The 25637-nt window shown below is 41.6% G+C and overlaps 1 protein-coding gene across 4 annotated transcripts in view; it reads left to right on the top strand.

The window, feature by feature from the left end:
* The window catches only part of LOC107501156 (thioredoxin reductase 1, cytoplasmic), a 57298-nt gene extending 32094 nt beyond the window's left edge, over positions 1-25204 (top strand). For all 4 annotated transcript variants that reach the window (XM_036237379.1, XM_016127031.2, XM_036237380.1 and 1 more), the window contains 7 exons: positions 1878-1970; positions 2580-2656; positions 3889-4045; positions 9334-9441; positions 11614-11709; positions 13526-13660; positions 23297-25204. In XM_036237379.1, coding sequence (XP_036093272.1) covers positions 1878-1970; positions 2580-2656; positions 3889-4045; positions 9334-9441; positions 11614-11709; positions 13526-13660; positions 23297-23359 — 729 coding nt within the window. In that variant the 3' untranslated portion in view covers positions 23360-25204. The remainder of the gene's footprint in view (positions 1-1877; positions 1971-2579; positions 2657-3888; positions 4046-9333; positions 9442-11613; positions 11710-13525; positions 13661-23296) is intronic.
* The last annotated feature ends 433 nt before the right edge of the window (positions 25205-25637 follow it).

The raw sequence follows: 25637 nt of genomic DNA on the forward strand, positions 1-25637 counted from the left end.
AACATGACCACAAATGTTTTGATACATGAGAGTGATAGAATCAAACACTTTGGTATCTCACATTAATAGTTTTCTTTAGTGCAGGTAAGGAGGGGACTGTTTGTTACAGTTAGGGAATTTTAGTGGTCATTTTAAAAATTGCCCAGTGGGTTAACTTAGTTTTATTCCATAACTGTGAGATCTCTTAGTGTTGATAAGGTGTGAGTGTTGGGATCTGAATGACCTGGACTCAGTACTGTTCTGCCAGTTTCTTGCTCTACTACTTTGGGGGAATTACTTAACCTCTCTGAGCTTCAGTTTCTTTCATAAAATTGGGGTGATAATAGCACCTGTCTCAGTGCTTGTGTAGACGGCATTACCTTACACTTAGAAAGACAGTACCTGGTCCAGAGTAAGTCTGAAATGAGTCTATCTCATAATATTGTTGTGAAGATTAAGTAGCAAATTAGCTGGAAGTTATTGGGGCTGTGATTAGAAACAACAGCTGTATGTACATGCTTTACTGATAGAAAAGTAACATCTTCCCTTATAACATCTTAACATCTGGGGAGTCGTGGGCCCCTCCGAGGACTCGGTGGACTGTCCCAAGTGAAATAAACCCGTGTCTGTGCACATAACATTTTGCTTGGGTTACCAGGGCGTCTCCAGTCCCCGGAGGCTGGTAGTAAACACTCGACGTGGTAGAAAGTGGCCGAGTGGAAGAGCTTCATGCAGAGAGGAGGGAGAGAGCACATTTTGGACAGAGAACATAGTACAAGCAAAAAGGCTCTGGGGATTAAAATTGTTCTAAGTGCAGAAATTGTTTTTGGATACGGAAAAGGCCAGACGGGAACCAAAAAGTGAGTAAGGCAGGAAAGAATTAGAGGTGGGATGAGGCCCTTATCATTTTTAAGCAAATCTAAGCTGTGGACCAAATCAGCTCTTCTCCAAAGATTTTGCCCAAGTTAAACAGGAAAGACATTTCCAGGATGTTCAAAGGGACTTAACAATATAAGAAAGGAAGGGAGTTCACAAAGGAAATCTTTACTATTTAGTGATACTGTAAAAAAAAAAAAAAATTAGCCTTGACAGTTTTTCTATGCAGAGTTGTTGTATTTTAAAGGTAGAGTAGAAACTGCAGGCAATTTTATGGATTTCTCCTGGTAAATATTTTACAGAAACCACGATTTGACCATCATTCAGACATCAAAGGCAGCTACACACTTGCGGAAGCCTCCTAGGGATAGAGTTTCTCAGTCATTGTCCCCCAGCCTGTAGGCCGTCACTGACATCTGTGTGTAGTGGGCTGCTAGGTTGGACCTCATCTGGCCTAGCACAAGCGCCAGTGTTTGCTCATTTCTCCCTGCATCCTTCACACCTGACGACAGCCCCTCGTCAAGATAAACCCACACACCTGTGTGGGTTTTAGGGCTTTTCTAGCTGTCGTTTGTGTCATGATTGACCTGTCCCCATGTCTGTCCTTTGGGGACAAGCTGAACATCTGTAGTCAAAGAGAATCTCTGAATTTGGGCAGCAGTGGCTCTTCAGGGGATGAGTGAGTGGTTCTGGGTGAGTTACAAGGTAGGAGCCTGGGAAAAGCAGTAAGTCATTGGTTTGATTTTAGCGATCGTAGTGTGCTTTCTCTGGCTTTTCCTTTCCCTTTTCTCGCTGAATTTTATTCTTTTAGAACTGTTTGAAGGAAAGCCCTTCTCGCAAACATTAGGAGCGAGAAAGAAAGGGATTAATAAAAGAATCATATCGTCCTAATGCCGTTAAGGTGAGGGCGATGGGACATATTTTGTGTTTTAACTTGGCGTTGACCAGATAGAAAGGGAGGACGTAGTTATCCACCTTGACACATGTCTTTATTGTGGTGTAAAACTTTTTCACTTTTATAGGTTGAACAAATAGAAGCAGGGGCACCAGGCCGTCTCAGGGTGGTAGCTAAGTCCACCAATAGTGACGAAATCATCAAAGAAGAGTATAATACGGTAAGGAATGGACCCAGGTCAGTGATTCATTAGAAAGCAAATAATAGGCTTATTGGGTATTTGCTGCTTGCTTAAAATCTATGTTTCTAAGACCCCTGGTTCTATTCATTCCCATTCTAACACATTTTTATTACTTGTGATAGTTGTAATTTGTTTTGGTACAGGGGTGGCTTCAAATTTTCTCCACTGTAACTTAAAATATCGTTTGGCAAATGGCTGTAACAAAGCATCAGAATTTTTAAATGAACTCAAATTTCTCTGTCTCATGTTCTATTCTGTCATTCCCCCCTACCACTTTTAGTATTTGTGATAACTGGATTCAGTCATAGGCCATGCTGTCTTTGTCTTTAAAATTGCCTAGGTTTATTAAGGAATTGTTAACTTCCTTTTTTCTTAACAAGAAATGGAATAGGATTTCTGTATCATGTCCAAAGTTTTTTTTTTTTTTTTAAGATTGTAATTTGTTTAACCTCTTGTATTATTTCATTAATGAAGTATTTCTTTTCAAGTCTGGGTGGATGAGATTGGCTTAATAAGCAGAGAAAAATAGGAATAAATATTGCATGCAAAGCCTTTTTGTTATGTCACAATATATTAATTATTTTTCAGGTATTGCTGGCAATAGGAAGAGATGCTTGCACAAGAAAAATTGGCTTAGAAACCGTAGGGGTAAAGATAAATGAAAAGTAAGGAAAAAATCTTTATTGTATCTCATTGAATACTATTTTGGGTATTTATAATATTTATTAATACTGGAGTTCTATATTTTTAAAGTTAATTTTTACCATTGTTGAGGAATTCTCTTTTTAACCTCAGAAAATGTCTTCTTTAATTGCCACTCAAAATATTTCATGTTTTTTTTTTTTTTTCCCCCTTTTCAAAATCTAAATGAGAGATATACTGGCTTGTTTCTTTATATGTATACAGAAAAAGATCCAACCTCCCTGCCGCACCCCCCCCCCCCAGTCAATTGCAGATATGTGCTTTAGCTTCAGTAAAATATGTAACTTCGAGCCATGTTTAAAGATAACCAAGTTTTAGCATCACTAGAGTGGTCACTACATTTCTAGTGACAGCTGCCAAATATGAAAACTTTTATTTCCTTAAGGATTTTAAAAGTTAAAATCCTTTGGCCTGTACCCCTGCACCGGGAGCCGAGACTCTGGAATCTGCTTATAGGGGTGTCATGAGCTATTTCCCAACATTGCCTTTCTTACATGCAAGTAAAAAAGATAAAAAAGAAAAAAATGTGCTGTGAGTGGCAGGCTCTTATTCTTGGGAGTAATGGCGAGCTGCTGTTCTTTGGAGGAATCACATTTCTTCAGAAGAGCCTTTTAATCCTATTAGGATTTTTTTCCTTCGTTTTTTCCATAACCTCCTAGCTGATTTCCAATTTGATCCAAGGTTCAGATTTTGTGTAGTGTGAGCAGCTAGCATTTATTCCGTACTTCCTGTGAGCCATGGACTATCATGCCGAATGTTTTGTATGCCGTCTCATTCAGTCCTCACAGCCCCTCAAGGTAGATGATGGTGTTCTTTTTCTTCTTACTAATATTTTCATTATTATTCCCATTTGCAGAGGGAAAATGAGGCTTAGAGATGGTAAATAGCTCTCCCTAAATCCCGGAGGTAATAACTAACAGATCTGGTTATTGTAATTTAGAGTTCTTATTCTTAACCACTATATTCTAGTTTCCCATTCCAGGGTTTCTTGTAGTTTCCTTATTCCTATAATTTTTAAAATAGCCACCAGAATTGTCTGTAAGCCCTTCTTTCCTCTGAGTTGTTTTGTTTTAGTCATATATTAGTACATTGTCCTCAGCTAGAGTCACAGTTTGGGCTTCTTTGGGAGAAAGGGAATTTTGTTCTACTTAAGAGTGGTAATTAATGATGATTTCTTACCGGAATAAATTTGCAGGACTGGAAAAATACCTGTCACGGATGAAGAACAGACCAATGTGCCTTACATCTACGCCATTGGCGATATTCTGGAGGGGAAGCTGGAGCTCACGCCAGTAGCGATCCAGGCGGGAAGGTTGCTGGCCCAGAGGCTTTATGGCGGCTCCTCTGTCAAGGTGAGTGTCACAGGTGTCACCCACTGAGATGCTGTTTTTAATAATGTTCCCAGTTTTCTATTTAGAGATAGTGGGGAAGTTTTCCAGGTCTTGAATAATTGAGTTATTCTGGTGATGGCACCCTAGATGTGCTTTATTAGCTGTGTTCCAAACAAGACATTATTAAGACTACTAGACCTTTGTGACTTTATGATGAAAATTGTCTCTGTTGGAATCATACTCAATGAGCTTGATTAATCAAGTTTCAGTACTATGATTATGTTTTATGTACTCAAAATAGTTGCATTTTACGTCAATTTCACTATTACCAAAATAAGTAGTCTTTTTATGGCATCTATCTAGGCTGTATAGGATTTGGGGATCTAGACAATAATGTCGATGTGCAGAGCTCTTTAAACCAACATTCAGACTTTCTTTCCCTGTCCTTCCTGAAATATCTTTCTTTCTCTCTTGGAATGTTGAATGTGTTGTATTAATATTTTAAAGTGGTTTTTAAAAGTCAGCGTAGGAAATGGAAACTCTTAGATATGTTTCATGGCAAGAAACATACGTTTCTAGATGGCAAGAAAATCAATATGCTCTATTTTTTTAGGACTATTTTTTTTCTTAAGAGAAGTTTTAGGTTCACAGCAAAACTGAGGGGAAGGTACAGAGATTAGAGATTCCCCATATATCGCTTGCCTCTACACATGCAGAGTCTTCCCTGTTATCAACGTTCCCTCCCTAAGTATTTCTTTAAAGGAGTCTGGAAATACAGATTGTAAAGAATTTATAGTCACTACCCATTTTCTTTGTGCATAAATGATCATGAGGTGAATTAGGTTATTTAGACTAAGGAAAAACATTTTCAAAGAATGTTGTTGTTAAAATTGTAACAAGCATTTTGAATGTACCTGGGGTTTATTTGGGTTGTAACATGATAAAGTGGTATATTTTGAAATTAACATGATTAAGGGTAAAAAGAGATTTGAATCCCAGATTGTCTGATCATCCAGGGAATAGCAATTGGTTGGTTCATATTACTGTCTGGAGTAAATTTACCACCTTGAGCGAGTTAGATCTTGTGTTCATTGTTGGAGTTCTTTAGTATCTGGTAAACCAAGAAGAAGTATCTAGAAATATAGCTTGAGATGCATTTAACCTGCTGTCTTTGTGGCTTCCTAAAATGGAAGAGATACTATTATATAGCAACAATAACTAAGGGACACATGTGGAAAAATTTGCTCCTAATTAAATTTGAAATAATTGTAGCACAAAATTCCTAAAAATTTTTAATGGGTCTGCTCACCTACTTTGAACATATCTTTCCATGTGTGGGTATATTACTTCCAGGTAGAGCAGATTCTTTCTTAAGTACTTGAAGCTTTTATCAGCAATGGAATTTAATGTAAATTGAAGGACTCTTTTTTTTTTTTTGTCTCTTATTTTTATTCTAATATGACAGGTGCTTAATTGAACAGGTAATTAAACAGGTACTGCTCAAGTTCCTGGGTTTGAAACCTCACAGATCTGTCCTTCAATATAGTAAATAAAGCTGACATGCCAGTAGATGACTCGGTTAATTGTCATTGGGGAAATTACACAAATTTTTTTTAAGGCAACTGCATAATCCCTTTAATTTTGTCCAATATACATTAATGAGAATCTTCTCATGTATCTGAGAAGGTAAGAGAATCCATAGGAGCAGCTGTCTATGGAAAAATTCAGCTTAATGTAAACACCTGGCTAAGTTAATATCTGTAACGAGATTATAGGAGAGCCACATTAAATCATGGGTATTTGTGCCTTCTTCCAAAAACAAAAAGTTGGTATCATATATTCTTTGTTGCTTTACAAGAGTGTTCAGAGAAAAGGAGACAAAGACCAGTTACATTCCAGTGCTTCTGAGGTGCCTGGTTCTGTGCTAAGTGCTTTGTAACCATTATCTCATTCAGCCTATGACAGCTGTGGAGACTGATGACATACTACAGGAAAATTAGGTAACCGTTCAAGGTCACAATGCTAGTGGCAGCCAAGGCATAAAGCAAGTCCAGATCTGATTGTAGGCACTGCTCTTAACCATGACAGTTCATTGCCTATAAAAGAATAGGTGATGAGAATGAGAATAGATCTCTCCAAACTTTAAAAGAATCCACCAATTTGCAAATGCCTCTATAAGCTATAATTTTCCTAAATAAAATGAAGTGGAAAATATAGTGGGAAAACCTTAACGAAACTTTTGAACCCTTAGTAATGACTAAAGACATTTTCAAAGTTGCTAAAAATATTTGCCACTTAATAAACTAAATATTCCATTATTTGGGGAACATGAAGGAACGAAAAAAAAAGTTTTTATCACTTCAGAAACTGATAGAGAACAGACCATAAAGCTAAGTCAGCTTGTAGATGATGGATATTCCACTAAGCTCTTGAAAAAGCCAAATGGTAAGATGCACGGCTCAGCTTTACGGCACAGGCAGTATGCTGGCCACTTGAGCAGAATGCCCAGTTGTCATCTGTTGGATCTTTTTAGAATTGCTCTCAAACACTTGAAATACTTGTGCTTTACCAGTAGTAAACATAAGCATCTTTATTATTACGTAGAGTGGTGCTTTATAGGTTAACCTAATTTTATAGTAAATATAAACTGTTTTATGTGGAAACTATAGAGAACCACAGAACATAGATCTTCAACCTCTGAGCATGTTGTATTCTGAAAGTTCATCAAGTTGATCGTTGTGAAAACTGCAAAGTGTTCTCTACAAATAAAAGCATTAAAAACAAGTATTACATTTCTTGGACTAAGCCATGATAGTCCTTTTAAGTCAATTGGAAACTGAGTTTTGGGACCCAGGATAAACACTTTTTATGAAGATCTATATTTCCATTAAATGTACCATTTTTTTTTTTTTTGTCTGAAGAACTTCCTTAAACAGTTATCGATTGCATTTCTGCTCATGGTGATTTCCTTGGCTTTTGTTTTTCTTTAAAAAAAAAGTTTATTTTTCCTTCATTTTTTTTGGAAGATATTTCTGCTGAATATACAGTTCTAGATTTACAGTGTTTCTTTAAATATTTTAATGATTTGCCCATTATCTTGTGATTACATAGATTCTAAAGAAAAGTACTCTCTCATTATCTTTGTTCCTCTTAAGATTTTCTTCTTATTGTTTTTTAGCAATTTGGTTATTGTATGCCTTGACATTCTTTTCTTTATAATCTACTTGTCCAAGGTTCTTAAGCTTATCTCTTTATAATTTTTATAAAAAATTTTAGCCATTCAATTTTTTTTTTGTCTTCTCCTCCTTTTTATCCCCCTCAGCCTCCAGGGAATGAATGTTGATTCACTCAGTATGATCCCATGGGTCTCAGATGCTCTATTCATGAGTTTTTCACTCCTGTTTTCTGTATTTCATTTCCTTAGAGAAACTACTATGATGCTTTCAAGTTCACGGATCTCTTCTTCTGCACTGTCTTAGGCTGTTAATCTTACCACTCTGTGTAGTTTGTGCTTCAAATAGTTCTTTTTTATCTCTAAGTTTTATTTAAAATAAATTTCCTTTTCTACCTTCTCGAATATACAAAACATTTATAATAGCTCGTTTAATGTCCTCAGCTAAGTTCATCATCTCTTTTCAGTGTCTCTGTTGGTCAGTTTTTCTCTTGGTATTGGTTCACATGTTCCTTCTTTGCACATCTGGATGCTTCATATTGGTGTGAATATTGTACATATTACATTGTTCAATACTGGATTTTGTCGAGTTCCTTTATACAGGGTTGGACTTTGCTCCAGCAACCCATTAAGTTGCATAGAATTAGTTTTATCCTCTGTAACTTGCGTTTAAGCTTTCTTAGGATCTGTCAACAGCAACCTTTCACCTAGGACTGAGTTAGTTTCACTACTCAATTGATGCCCTTTGGAGGATGCTACCCTGTTCCTCATACATGGTGAATTCTACTCTGGCTGCAGGAACAGGAACTGTCTTCAGTCCTCTAAGAGCCCTGGTCATGTTGGGGCCTCCTGCTTTCCAGTGGCTCTTTCCTCACCCTTGAGTCCTCTCCTCTGGCTCTTTCTAGATCTGTGCTCAGCCTAAACCTCAGGAGGACCTCTCTGCAGATCTCAAGAGTTCTCTTTGTGCAGCTCCACCCTCTTCGGGGTTCTGCCTGGTAGCTGTTGTTTAATGTCTAAAAAGTGTTGTTTCATATCTGTCCGGTTTTCTAGTTGTTTACAGCAGGAAGGTCCCTAACACACCATCATGGATGTATATGGATGTCTGTCTTTGCTTTTAAATCGAAATTCCAGAGGTTTATGTTGTTCTTAGAGGAAAAGGATTCTATTTATTGTTTCTAGAGGGAGGCACATTTTAAAGGTTTCACCCTCCTGTTTTAGAGAATTCAATTTCTCCTATTCTCGAAGCAGAAAGGCTCACCTCTATGTACAAATGCGACTGGGAAGGTTTTTACCAAATAGCATTTACAAACATATTTGGCATTTACATGATAACATTTTTTTACAGTTCACATCAGCTTAATAAAGGCTCTGAGAAATCTGCTAGTTGAGAAACCTATTTATTTGCTTAATACAGCATTTTACAACTTCTTTGACTTCGGAACCCTTTTGTCATCTATTGCCTATTAACAAAAAATACCGTCATAACCATTAGCTTTATGTTTCTGTGGTTTTCATTACATTTTTATTTCACTTTAATGCCTGCATGACATAGCCCTGAGAGTACGGATTATGGAACCGCTTCCTTATTTGCATTCTAAAGCAGCTCCAGTCTTGCCGCTGTCGATGTCCGCTGCAGCACTGCTCAGTCAGTGTATGTGGCTTTTTCTGTAAATCGTTATAGATTTCTAAGAGTGGAGTTACTGGGCCAAAAGGTATAAACTATTTTTATGACTCTTAATGCATATCACCTAATTAATTTTCCAGAGAAGTCTATTAGTTTCTGTCACCGATAATAAGACTGTCAACATTGGGTACACTAATGTTTTCTCGGCTGCTTTATTAAAAGGAGAAGAAAAGTTATGTCCTTGTTGTTAACAGCAGTTGATAGGTGGAGGGAGAAGCCACGTGAATCGTTTTTTCGCGACTGGTCCTGCCAGACTTCGAACCTCCGCTAAAGCTTCACCACGTCAGTTAGTGTTTCTCAGCATTGCAGGTTTATATCTGGGATTGTACCTTCCCGTACTTTTTGTAGAAATTTAGTAGTCTGCTTTCGTCCCCTAATTTTGAACCTCTTTGAAGTATATGCTGTTTTGAGCTATTATTTCTCCCGTCATAATTCTTCTCCGTTTTGAAACAGTGTGACTATGAAAATGTTCCAACAACTGTGTTTACTCCTTTGGAATATGGTGCCTGTGGCCTTTCTGAAGAGAAAGCTGTGGAGAAATTCGGGGAAGAAAATGTTGAGGTAAGTTCTACTCTTCATTCCTATGTTGTTACTCCCTCCCCCTCCCCCCAATTTAAAATAATTTCCAGCATACTGAGAGGTTGAAAATCGTACGAAGAACTTTCTTGTACTCATAACCCAGAATCGTGTGTTATTAACATTTTGCTTTTCATATTTCCATTTGAGAGTAAGTTGAATGCCCCTTTACTCCTAAATACTTTAGTATATATTTTCTGTGACCAAGGATGTTTTCTTACATAAGCATGGGATAGTTATAATCTTTAGGAAACTTAATGTTGATAGAATACTTTTATCTGACCTACCTTCTATTTTTCAGTTTTGTCAGTTGACCCACTAATAATACTTACTTCTACATTTTAAAGCCACTTTTACTAGTTTCTCTTTATTATTAAAAAAATATTGTTGGAAATATGAAAAATACAGAAAAATACAAAGAAGAAAATTAGAAGTTAACTATATTTCTGCTGTTCTAATAGTATTTTCCCCCCACCATTGTATTCTAATATATACTAACTTTGCCACTCATCTTTTATCATATATAGTCAAGGAAAATACACATGAAATATGCTATTTTCATGTACACAAATAGGGCACACAAAAAGAATGTTGTTTAAAATCATTTAGGAAAAAGTCCTTGGTAAAACCTTCTAAAAGACCAGATTTTGTGAATCAGAATAAATTTTATGATTAGAGTCTATTTTAACTCTCTTAATAATCTTTTTCTTTATTATATGCATTAGGAGTAGCATGTAAGATTTTGATTTATTTGTAAAAACTATTAACATTTTTTTTCTGATTCTAAAAATATATATCTTCATTATAAGGAGTTTGAAAAATGAGAAAACTAAAAGAGGAAATGCTAATTCATGAAGAGATAACTGCTATTAATATTTTGGCATATTTTAGTCTCAAGTATTTATAGGTGTTTATATATCGTGTGTAATTTTGTGTAGCTATAGATGTCTTACACTTTTTAAAATGTGTTACATGCTATTTTCTGTCCTAGTTTATAATTAATATTAGGTCCATGAGCATTTCCCTCTTAAAACACCATTTTTTAAATGACTTGTAACATTTTTTTTAGGGATGCTATACAATAATTTTTTTATTCCATTCTTTTATTAGATCACAGTTTTTCACAATTATTACTAGAATGATGAACCTCTTCATTATTCATTATCTGTTTCTGTGATTATTTTCTGAGAACAGAGTTCTAGCAAAGATATTTAAAATATCTCATATTTCTTGACAGACAATCTTTGGATTTTCTTTTATTAGAGTTTTCATTTTTTATTATAAGAGCAGTGGATTTGAATTTGAGTTGAAATTTTGAAAAATATAAGGGAAATGAGAAGCAATTACTCAGAGTTTATACCTGTAATATAACAATTGAGGTTAATTTCTTTAATCATCTGTTCTCTGTGTGATTGTTGTGATTCTATGATACTGCACATTCAGTTTTGTAACAATTTTAAAAAGTGCACATCATTTTATAATATAAAAGAACGCATATTACAATTTCTACATAATCAGTATGTGTTCAAAAGGTAGCCAACCATATGTGTTTTGAATTGAGGCTTACAGTGTGAGGAGAAAATAAATCTCTACTGTCAGGACTTGAGTTTTTGGAACATCAGTAAGGAAGTTTGTGTGTCCTTCCATTTGCCCATCTTCCCTCCCTCCTTTTTTCTTTCTTTTAATACTTTTGGTGAAAAATGCCAAAGAAAGAGATGTCTTTGGAAACATTAGCAAGAGAACTAGGTAATGGCTTTAATCGTTCCTGGCACCTTGTTTCTTGCTCAAGGTTGTCATTCCAATAAGGTAACAAGAGAGTTTGGAGTTTCTTTTCTCTTCCTCCCCCCAACCCCCACTTTTAAGGCAAGGCAGCAAGTAATTATGTGGCTTCTTTTTCTCATTTGCTTGCTTTATTGTTGTTATTACTTAAGGTTTACTCTTTTGAGGTTGAGATGTAATTAAAGGATGAGCTTCTAGCAAAAAGGTCTGACAACAAGGAGTTTAAAGTCATTTACTTTCTGACCAGATTCCTATGTAGTTCCTAAATTTTATTATTTAATGAAAGTCTAACTACTGAAGCTGTCTTCATACCACAGCTAGTGTTTGACAAACAGACATCCTAAGGCGATGGGTCTAATTGTGCTTATATCTCCTTAGGTTTACCATAGTTACTTTTGGCCGTTGGAATGGACGATTCCATCAAGAGATAACAACAAATGCTACGCAAAAGTAGTCTGTAATATGAAAGATAATGTAAGTGTAATTCCCATTTAATCCTTTCGACTAATTTCCTTTTGCTTTTAATATGCAACTCTGTTTTGATCATGTGACACCCACTGCATGCCTTTACTTTTCTGCCTGTTGGTCTCCCCAACTGCGCAGACATCCAAGGGCAAGGACCCTGGTGACACGGCTTGATGTCCCCTCAGCTTCACTGGCACAGAGCCACACGCATAGTAGGCAGGTAGTCAGAACTTGCTGAGTGTAAGAACCAGAGAGACAACTTGAGAACTCTTTGTGTTTGTGTGTATGAAAGGGAACCGATTAAGTCATCGATTATCTGAAAATAAGGGCAAAATGAAAAAGAGCAGGAGTAGTGCAAGTTCATATCCTAAGCAGCGGGCTCAGGTGAGAAAGCCGTGATGGGAAGAGCTCTTAACTGGGTTCTGATTCGCAGCTTCTTCGCTTGCTGCCGCATGTCGCAGTTGGAAGTGAAGGCCTGTGGACAAATGCCCGGACCTCACAGAACTCGTTTCCGTACTTACAAAGCGACCGAATAAACCACTGGTTTTCTGACTTTTCCAACTACTGCCCCCATTTCGTGTTGTAACCCAGGTCACACGTGTGGCCGCACACACGCTCTGTAAGTGGTGCGAATTAAATCTTAGGAGAACTGGGATTTTTAGCTGGGATCTTATTTTAAGAGAAAAATGTCCTTAGTAAAAATATAATCGATGCTATAAGAATCCACATGTTGAAAACTTAATAAACTCATAATTTTCCTAAGTAGGGATTTTAATATTAAGCTGTGTTTACTGTTTAGAAATTACTGCTCTAGATAGCACAATTGCAAATTGCTTTTTGCAGAACCCAGGGTTTTAGGAAAACCTGGATCTTCTGCAAAATCGGTCATCCTAGATAGATTTAATAAATGAATATATTAGGATAACCCATAATGAGCTATCCAGAGTTGACATGAAGAACGATTTTACGCAGTTTTTTTCTTTTTAGCCGTACGTTTTATTAAAAGTTTGTTTGTGTGCATCTATAGTAATAGGAAGTTTAAGTACTTGTGCCAGGGCACTTGCTAGTTAATGACAGAGCCGGAACTCAATCCCAGGCAGTGTAGATTTCACACTATGAACCGTTATCCTTTGCCTGTGTCGTCTTTTGTATTCCTTCTTGATCCTGTACCCCTCACTCCTTCCCTATCCCAGAAGCAACACTGTTTTGAGGTTGGAGTGTGTCGTATTGTTGTATGTTTGCCACCTATGGTGTATCCGTAAACATTCTACATTGTGATTTAAGCGGAGTGGTGTCCTCAGCTAAACAGAAGGTTGCAGCTTTTTCTAACCTCATTTTTTCGAGATCTATCCATATTATTACATGTACATCTAGTATATTTTAAGACCTAGTGTATTTTGTGTTTTACTTATCCATATACTCAACCTGTGATTGTCAAGATGAATAATGTAAGTCCAACGTGGAAAATATTACATTACTTTGGCAACAGAACGACCTCCTTTCTGGTTGGTTTCTACAGAGTGTTGAATCTTGGATAAGGCTCTGCACCTTGCAGCAGTAGCTGCTGCATCTCTTAGGAGGAGGTTGGGTGTTGGCGTGGATAGCCAGCTCAGTCACAGTTGGCGCTGGAAGTCTAAACAGTAGGATGCATCAGATCAGAGATTAACCTGAGTTCGGGCTTTAGAATTGATCCAAAATAATTCCCACACTGTTGCCAAACATTTTCCTGTTACTTTCAAAAATGTTTTCAGGTTGCAAGGGTCTTAAGTCTAATTGTGCTATCTATCCTTAAAACCTTAGTTAAAATGATTTTTTAATATCTTAGGAACGTGTCGTGGGCTTCCACGTACTGGGTCCAAATGCCGGAGAAGTCACACAGGGCTTTGCAGCCGCGCTCAAGTGTGGCCTAACCAAAAAGCAACTGGACAGCACCATCGGAATCCACCCCGTCTGCGCAGAGGTGGGTCACCTGCACTTCCTTAGCTCTCTTTAAAAGTGCACGTCATCATCTGGCTTAGAAGCAGCAGACCTAGGACTCTGAAGCTAGTGTTCTTTCTGTGGGACTTGAGCTACTTCTCTACCTCTTTACAGCTCTAATTTAATGACCGAGAGAGAACACCCCAAAGGAAGGTGTTGTCTCTAGAGCGCACATTTCCTCTTTGGAATTGTTTTTCGTTCCTGGTGGTACTGTCTGTCGGCTATTGAGTGGTAAAAACGATGAGAGTGATTTATAGAGATGTGCCTTAAATCTTTTTATTATTTCTCCTATATTTTCTTGGTAGTTAGTTAAGAATGACATTCATAGTGAAGAAAGAGCTTCAGTACTTAGAAACACCTTGAGGCTACATGACATGTCTGCCTCTTAGCTTTTGGAACCAAGAATGAAATTCAAAAGTGATGCTTTTGAAAGATCAAACCAATGACAGTAGAACTGGAAATTGACCACTCTGGACCTCCGGGTGTCAGTGTTTCTTCATGTTTGTCAGTGGCTACCCAGGAGTTGAATATCGTGATGCTTATTATTAAGTATTGACTGTAAACTCAAAATGTGTCTGTGTTGGAAAACGTGGTGAAGGTTGGGAAGAGGCATCTCATAGGATTCCAGCTTAAGTATGGAGTTAAAAATTGCAGCTATTATCTGGCCACCATAGTGACCATGGTTTCCATGGTGTACATTGTGCTTGTAAACACAGATACACACACATACATAGATGCACACACATGTGTGCACACCCCTGCCAGGTTTCATTCAGCATCTTGCTAATTGGTTGGTTTCTGTTCTTGATTGTCTTTGCACAACTGAACTCTGCTGAGTGTGAAATTTCAGCTTCAAGTCCTGGAAGAATATTTTAGTTCCCTTTTGCTTTGCTGTTTCTGCAATTAGGCGTAGCATCCTCCTCTAAATTAGTATGTACCTGGCTGGGATGATAGCATATAAAATATTAACGTGTTCAGTGATGAGGGCATTATTTATAGAAAATTCCTGTCTGGTGAACTAAAACTAAGCTTCAAAAACATAACATAAAAATTGAAAAGAGTCTAGATTAATGCTCTTAAAGAATGTGCAATTTATCTTTTATTCAGTGTTATGTCTCAGACTATCGCTGTCTGCCTAGAGAAGGAGCCAGTTAACTCCACGCCCGCCCCCCACCTCCCCCCAAAAAAAACACTTTTAGTGAGTATGTTAGTTTCCTAGGGCTGCTGTAACAAGGTAGCACAAACTGCACAACCTGGGTGGCTTAAAACATCAAATATCTCTCTCCTAGCTCTGGAGGCTAGAAGTCTGAAAACAAGGTGTCGGCAGGGCCATGCTCCCCCAGACGCTCTAGAGGAGAAGCTTTCCTTGCCCCTTCTAGCTCTTCGTGGTTGCTGGCAGTCCTCATGTGCCGTTACTTAGAGATGCACCACTCTGATTTCTGCCTCTGGTTCACGTGGCCTTATCTCCCGTGTGCCTGTATCCAAGTTTCTCTCATTGTAAGGACATTGGTCACTGGATTAGGTCCCACTCTCATCCATCTTGGCTACATCTGCAAAGACCCTATTTCCAGATGCAGTCACAGCCACAGGTACTGGGGCTTAGGACTCCTTGAACACAACTGTCTGGGGGACTTAATTCAACCCACAACAGTGAGTACATTTTAAAATGTTGATGCTGGTGCAAGATGCGTTAAAGCTACCACAGTCATCTCCAATGTGAATGAAAAGATAACTTCTCAACTTACATATCTGTGTCGGATTTTTTAATCTGAACTCAGCTGTCATGGGCTGGTTGGAAGACCGCCGTGGGCTCGATCCCCACTGCCCCATTCGATTGCAACTATTATCTGGCCACAGTGGTGAGCCTGGCAGCCGCTGGCAGAGTGACTGCCAGCTGGGCAGAGGGATGCGGCGAAGGGGCAGGACGTCTTCCTAAAGCCTCCGCCCCCAGGGAGGCCAGCCAGAGGCCTGTTCTCCTTGGTGTACCTGGCACACTTGGGAACCTTTTTTAAACACTAGCCCTGGGCATCACCGTCTGTTGGTTCTCTTATGACTTCGAAGCCCAGAAGCTAATGCTCCACTGCTTTCGTAGGGCTTTTTACTAATTTATTTATTTTTGGTGTGTGTGGGGGGGTGGGTTCCAAGCTGTAAGCTGATCAATGAGATAAAAAGTCAGCTGCTCTGGCACCCTGTGAGCACACTCGGTGTGCAGTCACGTACGTAGCACTATGCCGGGCCCTCAGGGATACAGCAGGATTTAAGACTCGCTTGGGAGCGGAGAGGCAGATGACCGAAGTGACAGTTACAGTTCAGTGTGACGAGTTCTAGGATCGGGGTAAATAGTATAAAGGGCTGTTTGGAGCAGGGATTTCGGGCAGGGTGGTTAAGGAGGGAGTTCTTGCCTCAGACTAGAAGAACGTTGGTGTTGGCCAGTGAGAAGGAACACCAGATTAAAGCCCCCTGCGGCAGAGAGTGCGGCTCATTCAGGGAGCTAAAAGACCCTCAATACTGCTGTAGCTTGAAGAGCTTTGAGGGAGGTTTTAAAAAATATGTTTACGCACACACACGCAGGAGAAGTGAGTGGAAGGCCGTGGCCTCGTAAAGCAAGGCGCAGGTTTTTTCACTTCGTCCGGGGGCGTTGGGATTCAGCGGCGAGAAGCTTAAAGCAGATATGATCAGATATGTTGTTGAGAGAGATCGCTCTGGCCACAGCGTGGAAAGTGGCTGGGAGGAGGCACGTCTAGCCGCGGGGGAGGAGGAATTGGTAGCTGGCGCCGTGGTGGTGGCAGTGGAAAGTGAGAGCCCTTGAGACATTGAGATAGGAAGCGGAGTTGGCAGTACCGGCCAGCCGAGTGGAAATGGGAAGTGGGAGTTACTGAGAATGGTTCCCGTTTGCACCCTGCGCTGCGCGAGTGACCTCGTCCAGTCCGGGGACAACTCCGTGAGGTCGGTGGCAGTGGCGTCTCCACCTGGCACACGAGGACGGAGGGGTCGAGTCCACTTATCCAGCTCGGAAGCGGTAGAGCCAAGCGTTCAAGGCACCTCTCTGTACGATGGTACTCCATTGGTACAGACCTTCCGGCGATGTTTGATGTAGAATTTCAAAAATGGAAATGATTTGTTGGTGGCGACGTGAGCGTGCTGGAGACACACAGACCTGAGTTGTGATCTCTCAGCAGATTCTTCTCACCGAACCTGGCTGTGTCACCCAGCTCTTCAGAAGCGTAGTTTATTTATACACTCAATAAAATACAGGTAATGTCTAACTCCTAGGGGTGATGAGCAGAGCTATGTGGAAAGCACCTTGGAGAGTTCCTGGCGTTTGGTAGACACTCAGCGACTCCGTCTGTTAGCTGGTTTTCCCTAGGGTATTTCATTACAGATCACGTCGCTTCACTGAAACGTCATCATTACAGTGTTTTTAAAGAGATTAGGGGGTGGGGAAGGATGTATAAAAAACCCCGGTCATGAACTACTTAGAACCTGGATTTTGCAAAACCAAAGGCTTCTGACCCCTGACTGCATTTATCTTTTTTAAAGTTGCTTGATCAAGGGAAGGTGAAGTTTGTTTGGGAGGGGATTTTTAGCAACTCTGCTGGGTTCTGACTTGGACAGTAATTGGATTTGCTATTGGACCCACTGTTTTTTCATGGCTAGCTGTATACTGTTCAAGGGTGCTGCTCAAAATGCTGACCACACCATTTGTCACTAGTCCACAGTGACATGGAAATGAAGAAGAAAGGTTTAGAAACTTTAAGAGTAATTTGACAATATCCAATATAATAAGATACTGGGTTTTATTTTTACATGGCTTTAAAAGTCCATTTTCCTAATACATTTTTGTTGGATTTCACAAATGCCAGTCCATTGGATGGATTAGAAATAAATAATTTAAAAACTGGCCCTGAGCACTGCTTTAAAGTGTCTAGAACAAGCCACAGCTCCCGGCCAGCTGTGGGTGGTTGACAGAAAGAAGCATCAAATGAAGCATTCATACCATTTCGATAAAATAACCCGGGCAATTCAGCAACTTTTGGCTCTTGAGGAGTGATTACTTAAAAAAATTGACAGATTCCTCAGTGGAGACTGCTTTTTGGAGCAGAATCATTCCAAAAGGGTTTCTGTCTAGAATTGCTCTCAGAGGAGGTGGGAACTGCTCTCGTTTTAACTGGAAGCCCCTTGGTGTTGATACGAGAGGGACTCTGGGGCCGGAAGCGTCAGTGACTCATGAGCGTTATTATTCAGTGTGGAGATAATTTACTCTGGACATCTGAGCAGCAGTTACTGAATGGGAAATGGATTGTACATCATTTGGAGTAGTAATTTCAACTAATCAAGTTTATTTGTAGGGGAAATATAATAGCTCAAGAGGAAAAAAAAAAAAAACCTTAGAAAAGACCCCCATGAAATGTCTTAAAATGAATTTTAGTGCCAAACATCAAAAGTTTTGTTTTATTAGTCAGCGTAATCACAGCCTAGAGTGACGGGGTCTTGTGGGACTGAGGTGTCTTGGGACCAGGTGTGAATGCAAGGTGAATACCTGTAGCCACATTTGACCCTTCGTAAGTCTCCTTTGTGTCAGGATGGAAAAAACATAAAGGGGCTGCCTTGGTGCTCATTTTTAAAAACTATGTTTTCATGAAAATTCTAAAGCAGCTACATGCAAATGAAATTTTTATAAAAATTCACCCCAATCAGTTTTTTCACGTAGATGATTCAACAATGGCAATATATGGGCTTCCTCCATCTTTTTAAGATAAGCGTGTTATCAGTATAAGGAAAATAGATAAAAGCTCTTTTTTTCCCGCTTTCATTTTTGATGGGTTTAGTTTTTGATCCAAATCTCCTACATGTTCTATTTCTAAATTAATTCCTAGGAAGAAAACTTAAGGTGGCAGATTCACGCCAGAAATTTGTTTTAATGCATTCCTTGGCTCTTTGTTGTTCTTGCTTTGTAAAAATTGAAAAGAGAGCGTGTGTGGAGGCATTTTAAATTGCCCATGATATCATCGTCCTAGCAGCTGTTTTCATTATCGCGTATTGTCTGTCCATACTCATCCACGGTCACACGTTTTTTTAAACAAAGGAATTTTATTGCTTTTCAGAAACGTTGTCCTAGCTTACAGTGTCATCAGCTTTGAATTTGCTAATGAAAGTGTTGCAAAATTCAGTGTAAATTTTTCTACGGTAAGTATCAAAGGGGTAACTATTTCAAGGATTTTTTTTACATATCTTTGCTAGCAGGGATGAACCGCTCTTCTTGTGTTATTTTTTTGGATATGAATTATTTATAGTTTCTTCTTGCTTAATATTTTAAATGTTTTCGGATACTGGCCATTATTATTTGGGTCCGAATTTTTGGAGGTGCTGATGAAGTATTGGTATATAAGGAAGTAAAAAAGGCTTTGCCCTTGCTTTAAGTCCAAAGCAGACCAAGGGCTTTTCTCAGTATTGTTCTTTCTTTACGCAAGAGCATTTCCCCCTTTTACTCAGAAGTAGTTTTGATGCTGATTCCCGTTGCTTTGATCTGTGTAGGGCAAAGTGGCCTTGATTTTTTTGGTGCTCTTTCCTTTTTTGATTACAAACCAGTTGTTTCTCAGGAACCAAAAAGGCAGCTGACTAAAAATATTGTCCGGGTGCCCAGGTGTGCCGACAAGGATGCGGGCACACACTGAGCCCACGCGAGACTCCGAAACAAGCCAGGGCCCCCGGTCTCAGTAAGACGCTTAACGGCTTGAGAAGCTCTGTTCGGTCGAGCAGGACAGATGGACGCTAGAGATCCTCACCACAATGGTTTGGATTGAAGTTTTAATTGCTTCCAAAGTTAACTGATCGAACACAAAGCCTTTTTATGTTTTCAGACCTGGGCAGCAGAGATGGACAGTTCGGGTGGTGTTTTTGTTTTGGTTTGTTTTGCCTGTAAAAGGAAAGGCTCGTTCCTCGCTGGTGCCTTGCTGTCATCACGGATCAGCTGCCGTCAGCTTCCATGCCATCCTCACTCCGGGCCCAGGCCGATGGCGCAGCCTCTCCCTGGGGCAGAGAGGAAGGCTCACCTGGTGTTCACTGTCACACACGCGTCCTTGGCCAGAGCAGGCCCCTGTCCCCAAGTCTGCGTCCCAACAGTCTGGAAACGTAGAAAGCCTGGTCCATACAGAAGGTCATCACGGGGGCGTGAGGCACTGTATGTTTTGGAAGCTAACGAATATCTCATAGTTAGTTGTTCAGTCGGAATTCTGAAGACCCGAACTAAGTGTTAGTCATAACAAAGAGAGATTCGATTTGACAGATAAGCAAAATATGTAACTTAATAATTGATTACCTGTCACAGTAATGAAGACAGAAGAAGTTAAGAATAAATACCGAGCGTGTGGCCTGGCCACACAAGTAGTGGCGATGCCGTCCCCGGAGGGGAACCGGATCGCAGGACGAACAGGGGTCAGTGCTGGGCTTGTTGGGTTGGAGGTGTCATCCAATATGTTCGTTAGGTCTTACTGGTGTTCGGCTCAGGAGAGACCCAGTGACTGGAGAGCTGGCTAATTCATCTTCCTAAAATGGACCAAATGAGACCACCGTGAATGGACAGTATCTAAAGGGGAGAGAACTTAGGATGGAACCCTGGGGCAATGCACTTCGGCCTGGTCACGTCCCACATACGGGGTCAGTGGCAGTATTTGCACAGCACATTGAAGTGAGTACAGTAGGTGGCTGAGGCCTGGAGCCAGCCAGCCCAGGGGCTCTGGCCACCCCAAGAGCTGAGGGCAATTGGGGTCGGGGTCTCAGGACACCTATGCTGTGGCTGAGGAATAGCCACAAAAGAAAGAAATAGGAAACAAGAAGAGGAAAGAATTGTTGACAGGTAGGTGAGCTCAACAACGAGAAATACTGCGGAGAGACTGTAAAAGGAAAACTGCAAGGTGCCCTCTGGGTTTGGCAGGTAGAATTACCGAGGAACCGCAGGAGGGGTGCGCGCGTGGAATGGTGCGGACGGACGCCAGGTTTCAGGGAAACGAGGAATAAAAATAGACCGTCAATACCAACAGCCTAAGATTTGGGCTGTAAAGAGGACGAGAGGTGGTGTTAGAGGTGATCGTAAGGTCGAGGGAGAATTTTTTCGCGATAGATGCAGCCTGAGAAAGAGCCACCGGGGAAGCAAGGTTGAGGATACCAGGGGGCAGCGGCGGGTGATGCAGTAAATAAGAACGTGAGGGGACGGGCTCCAAGCACGGCCTGGCGGGAGGGAGGGAGGGAGCATTTTGCCCTGAGTCATGAAGAAAGAGAGGGAGGGAGGGCGGGAGGAAGGGAGGAGGGAGGGAGGGAGGGAGGGCGGGCGGGAGGGTTCGTATGAGCAGCAGGCCGTGGCTGCCAAGTGCCAGGCAGGTGACAGTGACGGCGACGCCGTTTCCCCTTTGTAGGAAAAGGTGTCGTTCCCTAGGTACCATTTCCCTCAGCTGCAAGTACTTTCCTTAACATTTTGGTAGTGTTGGTCTGTTAGTGATAAAATCACTCAGCTTTTGTTTGTCTGGAAATGTCTTTATTTTGCTTTCTTCCTGGAAGTACATTTTTGGTGACTGTAGAATTCTAGGTTGACAGGGTTTTGTTTCATTTCGTTTGTTTTTTCCCTTCAGCACTTTGAATCTGTGCCAGGTACCTGGGCTTCGTCATCCTCCTTTAAAGAAGACAGCATTTTCTTGTGCTGGACCATTAACGTCTTCATGGCTCATTCGATGCTTTGGAGGCTGGTTTTAAGCTTCATTTGGGTGCTCTAGAGTTGCTTTTACTCTAGGCTGGTAATGCTTAGCGTGGCTTTCTGGGGTCTCTACTTTGCCTCGGCGAGGCCTCTGGACTCCCAAATGGGCGCTGCCGGTTGTTCGGCTCACAGCTCCCTGGCTGTGCTTTCTTCCCTGGCCTCGGGGGTTTCTGCCCAGCTCGGTTGTTCAGCCAGAGACGCGGGGACCAGCATGCAGACTTCTTGAGCTCTTTCCCTGGGTAGCTCCCCGCTCTGGGGAATTCCGCCCCACAAATCCTAGCTGCCTCTGCCTGCCCAGTGTCCCCTCTGTCTCTTCATGTCGCCGAGACGTCTGGGGTCCTCGGACTCCTCCTGCAGCACCAGGGTCTCGCAGACGCTCCTAGGTGGACAGCCAGGCCCGGCGAAGGCTCATTTGATCCTCTGAGGGGGATCACTGCCTGTTGTTCGGTTTCTAGAATGGTGGTTTCATATCTTTTGTTCAGTTTTCTGGTCGTTTCAGTGGGGAGAGCTGGTTTGGCACCAATGACTCCCTTAGGTCAAGAATGAAAACCTGTTTCTAGATGTAGAGGCAGTATGTTTTGTACAATCTCAACTGTAGATTTCCTATTTGGTGAAACTGCAACTGATGGTTAGTGTTCCGTGCAGTCGACTTCCAGGCCTTGGGTCTTGCCAGGAATTCCCAGTGCGTTGCTGACACCGGTGGTCCACGAGAAAGTCTGGCGTGTGGTTCACAGACAGCCCGCATTACCACGAATCACCTAAAAACGAGATTCCGGGGCCCTTCCTAGGTCTGCCAAATTAAAGTCCATGTAACTTCTGTGTGTTTAATCCGTATGCGACCAGGCTTTGCTCACTGACGTTTGAGAACCGTTCTTTTTGTGTATGAGTTGATCTTCAGCAGTAGCAAGTAAAAGCTGCCTACAGATGGTAAGACTCTTAGTCCACACACGCCAGATGTTTGCAAGGATGCGAAACCAGAACTCGTAGTCACGGCAGGTGAGAGGGTCAGTTGGTCAGGCGCCTCGCAAGTCCCGTCATGTCGAAGTTGCCCCTTGCCTCCAACCCTAGCTCTGGGTGCGAGGAGACTACTGGAATGTCACAGAGCATGTTGGCAATAGCTTGGAAGGCCAGCCAGAGGAACCTGGATATGTCATCGTAATAGATTCACTACTTGAATAATCGAGTATTGTAGCGTACAGCATATACGGTGTGTCGTAGTAATTGAATACTGTTCAGTGAAAAATGGAAGAATTAGAGCTATTTCTGTTCACACGGGTGAATCACAGAAATAGAGTCGCGCCAAGAAGCAGGCAGCAATCGAGTACGTACATCATCTTCCCACTTTCACGTAAAGGCTTTAGAAAGCTACAAAAGAAAGCAGGAAGAATGCCTGGGAATGGTGAGCACCGATGAGGGGGAGGGGAGCGGGTGCCCGGGGAGGGGCTCACTTGGGCTCTAACCGTGTTCATAAAGCTCCCTGAGCTGGGTGGGCACGTGGGCGTTTGTAATAATACACTGTCCCTTTCTACGGATCCAAAATATGTCACAATGCGTTTCTTTTAGAGAATAGACAAGCAACTAGGGCGACTGATTTGTTTTCATCATCCTTGTGCCAATAAATGTCGTTAGCTATAACCTCAGTTGTTTTTTTTTTTCTCTCTCATTCACCTTGATTTTGAAATGTTTTTTTCCCCCCATTTATCCTCTGGAGAAACGGAGGCTTTCCTTGGTCATATTACCTCTCCGTTTCATTCATTCATTTTAAGTAGTTGCTTAACTCGTTCTTGACCCAAATGGTGTGACCTGCACTGCCCCCCGTGGGCTCGTTGGCTCGGTGTCTGAGACTCTCGTGCTCTGTCCTCCCTCCCGCAGGTGTTCACGACCCTGTCAGTGACCAAGCGTTCTGGGGGAAGCATCCTGCAGACCGGCTGCTGAGGTTAAGTCCCAGTGTGGATGCTGCCGCCACGATTTCCAGACACTGCTGTGCCTCCCCGCCCGAATCCAAGGTGGAGCTTTCCGGAAGGTCCTCGGGCCTTGACACCCGTGTGTCCTGTGCTCGCACCACGCCGGGCCCCCTCGGATCTCGTGGGGAGGAGGAGCTGGTGAGTGGAAGGCAGGCAGCATCGCACTGGGGTCGCCACAGTGGACTTGAAGCTGACCCTCGGCGGTGCATCGAAGGGATGCGTCCATGAAGTCACTGGCCGCAAGCCCCGGTGGTGGGCAGTGATGGAAGAGCCGTCGAAGCAGTTTCAGCGTGACTTTTCTTGTGCGGTTTTTCTCATTCTCGTTGTCAAGCTTTCTGATGTTGATCATTTTTTAAATTTTTTCCCCCCCAAAATGTTAATGGTACTAGAGATGAAAAATGTTAGCACTCGATTTTTCTCCAAAAGCAAGTCGTGGCCCTAGTATGCAAATAAGGTGCCTTCTTGCTCGGAAGGCATGATTTGGCTCACTTGGGGGCTGCGTGGCCGCCAGCCTGTCCCCTGACAGTGAACCGCCCCGGAACACTCGAATGTGCTGTGCTGCTCGGCTGGCTTGTCTAGCAGTGCCTCCCCTCCTCAGTTGTATGTTCAAAACAAGCGCCGTTATCACTGAGTCTGGCCAGATTTGCCCCCGTGTGCTACATCACTAATTATTATTTTTCTGTTTAGGAAAGGAAATGGCTACTTGGCCAGCCTATTTGAAGCAATAGTCCACTGCATGGAACTTGGTAATCTAGTATAATTTACACCATTATTTATCATAGAAGCAGATGTACGACTTAAACTGGGAAATGTCTTTCTTTAAATTATTGTGTGCTGGTCTAAGTGAAACACTCACTTTTCTAAAAAAAAAAAAATTTTTTTTGTAACATTAGCTTTAAGCTAAAAACAAAATATCACGGCTTTATTTCTCATGTGTGTTACGTATCTGTCCCTTTCTCAGAACTACATTTATAGGAAAATAGGTCTTTCCACACTTACGATTTAACTCCTTTGTGGTAATTGCTTGTTTTTAAGGAAGCCATTAATGTCATAACTTATTATTATTATTGAATACAGGTGGATGTGAAGGATTTTTGTTTAAAAACCAAATGGTTTTGATTTCTTCTGTTGAGTGAATGACTGTGCCCGGTGGGCCTTTGGCAGAAGCGTTCACGCCTTGTTAGCATTCCAACTTGTGTCATGATGAACGGGTATGAACTCTGCAGTTACCGATTTCTGTGTAAATGTACTGAGGGCTGTATTGAGGTTTTCTCACTGTAGCAGTTGGATTTTAAACATGTGCAGTGGACACCAGGCCTCCCACCAACAGTTCCCGTAGCTCCAGTGGTTGAGTCAAAGTCCATTTCTCAGTCACCTCAGGGAACTCCTGCATCGGCTGGCCTTCGGTCAGCAGAGCGCCTCACCCCGTCCCCCAGGGCTCTGCCTCACGTCCTCATCCCATCTGGTTCTGTGACAAAAACGAGACAAAGAAAAGAGGACAAGGAGATCGAGGCCATTGACTGTGTTGCATTTTATTTTTTTAATTTGTTTTGTCTCAAGTCTGCCAGTCTCCGAAATCAGAGCACCAGGCAGCATGAGATGGTCAGTTCCAATCATGTCGCGGTTCTCTCGGCTTAGTGGAACGGAGCCTTCTGCCCCCACGAGGAGGACCATTCTTTACGGACTTGTCTTGTTTAGATTCTGTAATCGCCCAATGTATTGAAATTCCTATGAAGTTCTACGTGTTTTTGTTATAAATCTTAAGGGGAAAAAAAAAAACACCACAATGTGAACCATTAAAAGGTATTGCTATCCACCCTGTGTGCCTTCTTACTGACTGGTGGTCTTGGGATTCTTTGTCCAAGCTTTTGTGGTGAGGATCGCGAGAACTCGCTGCCGGGTGAGGGGTGGCGACACCGGGCCCTCAGTCCTGGTCAGCGTGCCGACGTCACATGTTAGTGACGTTGGCTCTTCAAAGTCCAGCTTTCAGCTTCTCCTGATTTAACCTGTCAGTCTTGGTCTTTGGGGTGGCAGAACCGCCCCACCCCACTCCAGCTCACTCTGGGTCCCAGCACTTTGTAAAGCCCATGGCCGCCTGTCACTGTCATTGCTTGAAGAGACAAGAAACAAAATTAGGGGGTGCCCCTTATGTCCAAGGCACAGTGGATACCAACTGCCTAAACACTGTGATGGTTAATTATGTGTCAGCCTGACTGGATCATGGGATGCGCAGATGTTTGGCTTAACAT

This window comes from Rousettus aegyptiacus, unplaced genomic scaffold (assembly GCF_014176215.1).
Source record: "Rousettus aegyptiacus isolate mRouAeg1 unplaced genomic scaffold, mRouAeg1.p scaffold_m13_p_2, whole genome shotgun sequence".
NCBI classification, from domain to species: Eukaryota; Metazoa; Chordata; class Mammalia; order Chiroptera; family Pteropodidae; genus Rousettus; species Rousettus aegyptiacus.